This window comes from Neoarius graeffei, chromosome 19 (genome assembly GCF_027579695.1).
Source record: "Neoarius graeffei isolate fNeoGra1 chromosome 19, fNeoGra1.pri, whole genome shotgun sequence".
Taxonomy (NCBI): domain Eukaryota; kingdom Metazoa; phylum Chordata; class Actinopteri; order Siluriformes; family Ariidae; genus Neoarius; species Neoarius graeffei.
In genome coordinates, this window is record NC_083587.1 from 69775561 (window position 1) to 69785279 (window position 9719).

Sequence of the window (9719 nt, forward strand, 5' to 3'; positions counted from 1 at the left end):
GTTTGTGTTGAGGTGGGGTTTGTGTTGGGATGAGGTTTGTGTGATGGTGAGGTTAATGTCGGGGTGGGGTTAGTGTTGAGGTGCGTTTAGTTTCAGAGTGAGGTTACAGTGGTGCTTGAAAGTTTGTGAACCCTTTAGAATTTTCTATATTTCTGCATAAATATGACCTAAAACATCATCAGATTTTCACACAAGTCCTAAAAGTAGATAAAGAGAACCCAGTTAAACAAATGAGACAAAAATATTATACTTAGTCATTTATTTATTGAGGAAAATGATCCAATATTACATATCTGTGAGTGGCAAAAGTATGTGAACCTTTGCTTTCAGTATCTGGTGTGACCCCCTTGTGCAGCAATAACTGCAACTAAACGTTTGCGGTAACTGTTGATCAGTCCTACACACCGGCTTGGAGGAATTTTAGCCCGTTCCTCCGTACAGAACAGCTTCAACTCTGGGATGTTGGTGGGTTTCCTCACATGAACTGCTCGCTTCAGGTCCTTCCACAACATTTCCATTGGATTAAGGTCAGGACTTTGAATTGGCCATTCCAAAACATTACCTTTATTCTTCTTTAACCATTCTTTGGTAGAACGACTTGTGTGCTTAGGGTCGTTGTCTTGCTGCATGACCCACCTTCTCTTGAGATTCAGTTCATGGACAGATGTCCTGACATTTTCCTTTAGAATTCGCTGGTATAATTCAGAATTCATTGTTCCGTCAACGATGTCAAGCCGTCCTGGCCCAGATGCAGCAAAACAGGCCCAAACCATGATACTACCACCACCATGTTTCACAGATGGGATAAGGTTCTTCTGCTGGAATGCAGTGTTTTCCTTTCTCCAAACATAACGCTTCTCATTTAAACCAAAAAGTTCTATTTTGGTCTCATCCATCCACAAAACATTTTTCCAATAGCCTTCTGGCTTGTCCATGTGATCTTTAGCAAACTGCAGACGAGCAACAATGTTGTTTTTGGAGAGCAGTGGCTTTCTCCTTGCAGCCCTGCCATGCACACCATTGTTGTTCAGTGTTCTCCTGATGGTGGACTCATGAACATTAACATTAGCCAATGTGAGTGAGGCCTTCAGTTGCTTAGAAGTTACCCTGGGGTCCTTTGTGACCTCGCCAACTATTACACGCCTTGCTCTTGGAGTGATCTTTGTTGGTCGACCACTCCTGGGGAGGGTAACAATGGTGTTGAATTTCCTCCATTTGTACACAATCTGTCTGACTGTGGATTGGTGGAGTCCAAACTCTTTAGAGATGGTTTTGTAACCTTTTCCAGTCTGATGAGCATCAACAACGCTTTTTCTGAGGTCCTCAGAAATCTCCTTTGTTCGTGCCATGATACACTTCCACAAACGTGTTGTGAAGATCAGACTTTGATAGATCCCTGTTCTTTAAATAAAACAGGGTGCCCACTCACACCTGATTGTCATCCCATTGATTGAAAACACCTGACTCTAATTTCACCTTCAAATTAACTGCTCATCCTAGAGCTTCACATACTTTTGCCTCTCACAGATATGTAATATTGGATCATTTTCCTCAATAAATAAATGACCAAGTATAATATTTTTGTCTCATTTGTTTAACTGGGTTCTCTTTATCTACTTTTAGGACTTGTGTGAAAATCTGATGATGTTTTAGGTCATATTTATGCAGAAATATAGAAAATTCTAAAGGGTTCACAAACTTTCAAGCACCACTGTAGTTTCAGGGTGTGGTTTGTGTTGGGTGTGGTTTGTGTTGGGGCAGGGTTTGGGTTGTGGTGGGGTTTGGGTTGGGTTCATGTGATGGTGGAGTTAATGTCAAGGTGGGGTTAGTTTTAGGGATGTGGTTTGTGTAAGGGTGGGGTTAGTGGGAGCCTGGGGTTGGTATTTGGGTGGATTAGTACTCATAGCATTATCTACACCTACATTTAACATTACTCCAATCATCTTTTCAACACTTCCCCTTGTCCATTTCCCCTTGGTTCAGTCCCCTTGTCCTTCTGCAAATGCACACTTGTATGCTTTAGATCCTGCTCAGATCACTTCCACGTAGATGGCCGAGTCAGAGTCAGCGGTGATCGACAGCTGTCTCTCGCTCTCCATTTGACTGACAGGTGTCTGTCTCCCTCTCTCCATCTGTTCTGAAGGAATCTGTCTGTCTCGCTCTCGTCTCTCTCGTCTGGCTCCTCTCCTCTGTCTCTTATGAGTCTAAACAACAAGAAGAAGCGTTAATAACACACACACCTGTGTGTGTGTGTGTGTGTGTGTGTGTACACATGCGTGTGTGTGCGATTGTGTGTGTGTGTGTGTACACATGCGTGAGTGCGTGTGTACACGTGTGTGTGTGCGATTGTGTGTGTGTGTACACCTGTGTTGTACGGATGAAACAGGGTGTACAGTTCTGGTAGACGAGTTGGTAGCTCCCGTTGGTGTAGATGTGTGTGACCTCAGAGCAGTTAATGTACAAAGGTGTGCGCTCCTGATACACACTCACAGTGCTGGGGTACACTCCAGGGGCACAGCCCATCCCCCGCCTCCTCCTGAGCACAGGGCAAAGGTCAGGGGTCAAGTAGCATCCATTACATCTCATCTCATTATCTGTAGCCGCTTTATCCTGTTCTACAGGGTCGCAGGCGAGCTGGATCCTATCCCAACTGACTACGGGCGAAAGGCGGGGTTCACCCTGGACAAGTCGCCAGGTCATCACAGGGCTGACACATAGACACAGACAACCATTCACACTCACATTCACACCTACGCTCAATTTAGAGTCACCAGTTAACCTAACCTGCATGTCTTTGGACTGTGGGGGAAACCGGAGCACCCGGAGGAAACCCACGCGGACACGGGGAGAACATGCAAACTCCACACAGAAAGGCCCTCGCCGGCCACGGGGCTCGAACCCAGGACCTTCTTGCAGTGAGGCGACAGCGCTAACCACTACACCACCGTGCCGCCCATCCATTACATTAATCTGGTAATTCCTGCAGTTTTACTCTCACTGCACTTTCCCTTTAACTCTCTCGGAAATGACATGAGACTTACCGTCCAGCTCTGCGACGGCACACACATACACACACAGGCACTGTGATGAAGAAGAGGATGAAGAGCAAAACACTGAATCCCACCGAGATCAGAGGCTGCATGAGACTCTCTACACACACACACACACAAACACACACACACAATGCATATTATACACAGAGTACACTCAGTGTTACTTTCGGTGTGTTAAACTGTCAAAACTAGAATTTTTAGCACGTGCTGTGAGCTGCAACATCGCACCCTGATGGGAGTCAAACAATATTTCTGTTTCTGTTCGATTGATTGTAATAATTATACCACAGCATGGTCGAATTTGTAATCAGAAGGTGTGATTAATGTTCTACATCAGCACGGATCTGAATATTTACAACTGTAACATCAAGGACAGGTTTATATTAATTTTCTTGTCTGATAAATTATTGTTCTTATACCTGCTCATTCACAGGGACGTGTACAGCAGACGCTCCATACACTTTAAAATTAATCATACGCATTACATTACAGGGATTTAACAGATGCTCTGGATAAGAGCGATGTACAACACACCCTGACACACCCACAGCAGGGAGCAGCCTGGGGGACAGGTAGGGGTTAGGGGCCTTGAGCAAGGGTACTTCAGCCATTCCTGCTGGTCCAGGGAATTGAACTGGCAACCTTTTGGCCCCAAAGCTGCTTCTTTAACCTTTAAGCCATGGCTTCCCCAATTACTCTGTTACGGTATAGAACAAAAAGAAAGTGTATCTAATTGTTGATGTGGTGAAGTTTTCTGTAAGGAGATGTTTAGTCAACCTTTATGGAAGGAGTCTCCAGTGTCAGCGTTCGAATACTCATTCAGTTCTCTCACATAGTAGTTAGTTCCTAATGTTGTTATAGCAGCTATAAACAGTCATTCCCTCTCTCTCCCTTTTTTCATTCTCTTGAAGTTAAAGGAAAATAAAATGTTATGTTGAAGTCCTCTGTCCTGAAGATTCGAGTCTCTAATATTCTTTAATAAATAAAAATTGTAGCCACTGATAGTGTAGTAAAGAAGAATAATATCTCAAAAATACAAACTCAGAGCTACTCAAAATACTCAATTTAAAGTTTGTTTAGCCTATTTCTTTATTTGTTTTACATTATTATTATTATTATTATTATTATTATTATTATTATTATTATTATTATTAGAGTATTATTACAGCAGTAACTTCAGCACCTCACTCAGCCCCGAGTCCTCACTTCACCCTGCACTCAAGCTCTGAGTGTATCAAGGCATAAAGGGAGGATTTAGAACACAACCTGAATGTTCAGAGTGATTCCACCAGTACCTTCACAACACACACACACACACACACACACACACACACACACACACACACACACACACACACAATACCTTCCCCTCTCTGAAGCCGCAGTGTGTGTGTGGCATTGCCAAGATGGTTGAAGGCGTAGCAGGTGATGTTTAACGGGGTGTGTGTGTGTCCCCGCAGCGTCTCCTGCAGTGTATGGTGTGTGTGAGAGGACGTGCTGTTGAAGCCGAGGGGGGGAACACTGCCATTTACACTCCAGGTGATGAGGGACTGTGGGTTGGAGTCAACCACACACACACAGTCCTGCACTTGAGCATCCCACACACACACAGAGGCATTCTGCACAATCATAGGAGCATCTGCATCTCACACACACACACACACACACACACACACACACACACACACACACATTAGTGCCTGCATTGAAAATAAAACTTATTTAGAATAATTCCTGTGTGTGTGTGTGTGTGTGTGTGTATAAAGTGTTACACTTACACTGCACATTGAGATGAGCGGGCGGAGATGTTGCGTGTCCCAGAGCGTTGCGGGCAGTGCACTGCACGTGTGTGTGTCGTGTGACATTGTATAAGCGGATGGAGTGTGTATGATGGGAGAGGGGCAACACACTACTCGAGTGTGTGTAAGACCACTGGTACTCAATGACGGGGGGATCAGCTTTACACACACACACCAGCTGAACACTGCCCCCCTCCCTCACCAGCACTGTGTGGACCTCCACTGACACATCCATGGGAGGGACTGAACACACACACACACACACACACACACACACACACACACACACACACACGGACAGTTAAAGTTGGGCATGTTAGCAGCTAGCCTGCAGGCTGTGAGTGTTGTGTACACTTACAGTGGATGTTCATGGTGGCAGTGCTGCTGCTCTTCTTGTTACCATGGTGATGGGCATCACACCTGATCCGTGGCTTTACCAGCTCAGATGGTGTGAAGGACAGAGTTGAGATGAGTGAGGACGTCTCACCGTCTTTCTGCACCCTCTCCAGCCCTCTGTCCTCTCCTGCCCCCTCTGCACCCCCCCTCTCCCACACCCACAGCAGGCAGGGAGGTGCCAAAGGGCAGCTGATTCGCACTGAGCAATTCAGGACCACCATCTGCCCCAACACCACCACGGGGGGGACGCTCAACAACGGCTGCTCGGGGGTACCTTCCAGGGAGACAGAAGAAGCGTAAACACACAATGAACAGGAATGTCTCTCTGAAATCATACATCAGGACACCATTAAAGAACAGGCCTGAGATTAAAGCAGCAGTATGTAACATTGATGAAAAGACAGAAAACCAGACAAGTGTGACCTTCATGTGAGAGAGGTAGTGAATTTGGTGCTCACGTGTGACAAAAACACGGATGGACTTGGTTCTGCCCCATGACCCTTGGCGCTCCCTCAACTCGAGCTCGTACGTGTCCGGATCAGCAGTGCTGACATCAGTGATGGTGAGGGAGCAGTTTCCCACACTAAGATCTCCGCTCAGGGTAACGCGCCCTCTGAACTTACGATCTGTCTGGTCTGCCTGGTCGCTGCTGAAGGCTGTATGACGGCGTGCCCACGGGGAGGAGGGGCGGTACCTCAGTCGGATGGCCATGCCCACACCAGAACCATTCACAGATGGGAATGAGCAGGAGATTAGAGCACATGAGCCCTGCATGGCAAACACGCGGTCCGGGACGGTAGGCACTAACTCCGCCCTCACACTCCAACACAAACACACTGGAGATGCACACACACACACACACACACACACACACACACACACACACACACACGATGGGAAACAGAAGTGCACATCAGCAGATTTGTAAAGTTCACACAGGGGAAGTGGATAATTTAAGCTCTGTGTGTGTGTGTGTGTGTGTGTGTGTGTGTGTGTGTGTGTGTGTGTGTGTGTGTGTGTGAGTGATGAGACAACACCATTAAAACCATTTAAACTTATGGAAATAAATCAATTGTTGTATTTATCTCATATACTCAGAGTGTATACCTGTCTGTGTATCTGTCAGTTCAGAGAGTCTCAGTGACACAGAGTCCTTTCTAAGACAGAGGAACTCATTATTTATTTGTCATCAGTAAGCACTTTATCCTGGTCAGGACCGCCGTGGATCTGGAGCCTATCCCAGGAATACTGGGAACAAAGGGGATATTTCACCCTGAATAGTACACCAGTCCATCACAGGACACCACTCAGCTATACTGAGAAGACAATTTAGCATCACCAATCCACCGACCTGCACCTGCATGCTCTTGGACAATGGGATGAAACTGAAGAACCCAGAGGGAACCCAGAGGAAATTCCACACAGACAATAACTTTAACTCAGGATCAAACTCAGGACCCTGGAGATGTGAGGCAGCAACACTACTGTACCACTGCACTGCCCAATAATAAAAATAATAATGAAGCAATGCTGGTGTGTGGTCTGTGAAAGCATAAACACCAAGCAGCTCCCCCCGACACACACACACACACACACACACACACACACACACACACACACACACCTTTACATCCTTTGATTTCCTTGTTTAATACAACTGAGCCTGCTTTATAAACTAATCACTGACATAAACACACTGTTCCTGAAGTAGTGTGTGTGTGTGTTATTCATTTAAAAACAGGACAAGGGTGAGGTCTTAATCATAAAGGCAAAAAACACACTCTTACCGAACACAGCAGTTGTGATGAAGATCATATTGTAGTGAACCGCCTGTGCGTGTGCGTGTGTTATCAGTAATGGAACATTTTCCTCTCTGTCTAGGATTAAAGAGGAACTTCATAAATCCTTGCAAGTTGCCCCTTAATCTCTCTCTCGCTCTCTCTCACACACACACACACACACACACACACACACACACACACACACACAAGATGAAATAAAGTTATTTCTTAAAATCACATTTATATTCATACACATACTTAAGGCTATTTTGCTGGGTGTGGGTGCGCGTGCACGGCACATGCGTGGGGGAGTGTAAGCGTTGTGTAAGAGCTCATGTGAGTGTGTGAATCAGCATCATGTCTTGAGTTGATTTTTTTTGGGGGAATCAGAATAAACAAGTTCCCTCTAGAAGAAGAAGACTTTATTTATCACATGAACATTACAGCAAAGTGAAATTATTTACTTCACATCTCCCAGTTCATTAGGAAGGTGAGGTCCGAGGGAAGGGTCAGCCATGACCTGGAGGACCCAGAGCCGATACAGTGGAACTGGAACAGATACAGCAGCCCGGGATCAGGGCCAACCGCTGGCCAGACAGTGACAGTGTGGTGACGCTGGGGCTCAATCCCTCAACTTCCTGATCAGTAACTGACAACCTTAGACATTGAGCCACCACTGACAGTACAACACTACACTACACCACACTACACTTTAATACTCTACACTACACCACACTACACTTTAATACTCTACACTACACCACACTACACTTTAATACTCTACACTACACCACACTACACTTTAATACTCTACACTAGACTACACTGCACTACACTGCACTTTAATGCTCTACACTACACTACACTACACCACACTACACTTTAATACTCTACACTACACCACACTACACTTTAATACTCTACACTACACTACACTGCACTTTAATGCTCTACACTACACTACACTACACTACACTACACCACACTACACTTTAATACTCTACACTACACTACACTGCACTTTAATGCTCTACACTACACTACACTACACTACACCACACTACACTTTAATACTCTACACTACACTACACTGCACTTTAATGCTCTACACTACACTACACTACACTTTAATACTCTACACTACATTACACTACACTACACTACACTACACTACACTGCACTTTAATGCTCTACACTACACTACACTACACTTTAATGCTCTACACTACACTGCACTTTAATGCTCTACACTACACTACACCACACTACACCTTAATACTCTACACTACACTACACTACACTACTCTACTCTACTCTACACTACACTTTAATACTCTACACTACACTACACTGCACTTTAATACTCTACACTACACTACACTACACTTTAATGCTCTACACTACACTACACTTTAATGCTCTACACTACACTACACTACACTACACTACACTGCACTTTAATGCTCTACACTACACCACACTACACTTTAATACTCTACACTACACTGCACTTTAATGCTCTACACTACACTACACTACACTACACTTTAATACTCTACACTACACTTTAATACTCTACGCTACACTACACTGCACTTTAATGCTCTACACTACACCACACTATACTTTAATACTCTACACTACACAACACTACACTTTAATGCTCTACACTACACTACACTACACTACACCACACTACACTTTAATACTCTACACTACACTACACTACACTACACTGCACTTTAATGCTCTACACTACACCACACTACACTTTAATGCTCTACACTACACTGCACTTTAATGCTCTACACTACACTACACTACACTACACTACACTACACTACACTACACTACACTTTAATACTCTACACTACACTACACTTTAATATTCTACACTACACTACACTTTAATACTCTACACTACACTACACTTTAACACTCTACACTACACTTTAATACTCTACACCACACTATGCTTTAATACACTACACTACACTTTAATACTCTACACCACACTACACTTTAATACACTACACTACACTTTAATACTCTACACCACACTTTAATACACTACACTTTAATACACTACACTTTAATACTCTACACCACACTTTAATACACTACACTTTAACACTCTACACTACACTTTAATACTCTACACCACACTACGCTTTAATACACTACACTACACTTTAATACACTACACTACACTTTAATACACTACACCACACTTTAATACACTACACTTTAACACTCTACACTACACTTTAATATTCTACACTACACTACTCTGTAATACTCTACACTACACTACACTTTAATACTCTAGTAGAGTATTAAAGTGTAGTGTATTAAAGTGTAGTGTAACACTACACTTTAATACACTACACTTTAATACTCTACACCACACTTTAATACACTGCACTTTAACACTCTACACTACACTTTAATACTCTACACCACACTACGCTTTAATACACTACACTACACTTTAATACTCTACACCCCACTACGCTTTAATACACTACACTACACTTTAATACACTACACTACACTTTAATACACTACACCACACTTTAATACACTACACTTTAACACTCTACACTACACTTTAATACTCTACACCACACTACGCTTTAATACACTACACTACACTACACTTTAATACACTACACTTTAATACACTACAC

The 9719-nt window shown here is 43.7% G+C and overlaps 1 protein-coding gene across 1 annotated transcript; it reads right to left on the reverse strand.

Annotated features, from left to right (window-relative positions):
- Positions 1-1696: 1696 nt before the first annotated feature.
- LOC132868055 (sialoadhesin) lies at positions 1697-7174 on the reverse strand. The gene is made up of 8 exons (XM_060901029.1): positions 7036-7174; positions 5707-6084; positions 5211-5522; positions 4832-5095; positions 4417-4692; positions 3042-3150; positions 2365-2536; positions 1697-2204 (listed from the first exon to the last, which is right to left on the reverse strand). The coding sequence occupies exons 1-8, from the start codon at positions 7061-7063 to the stop codon at positions 2031-2033; spliced, it is 1713 nt and encodes a 570-aa protein (XP_060757012.1). The 5' UTR covers positions 7064-7174; the 3' UTR covers positions 1697-2030.
- Between the last annotated feature and the right edge of the window lie 2545 nt (positions 7175-9719).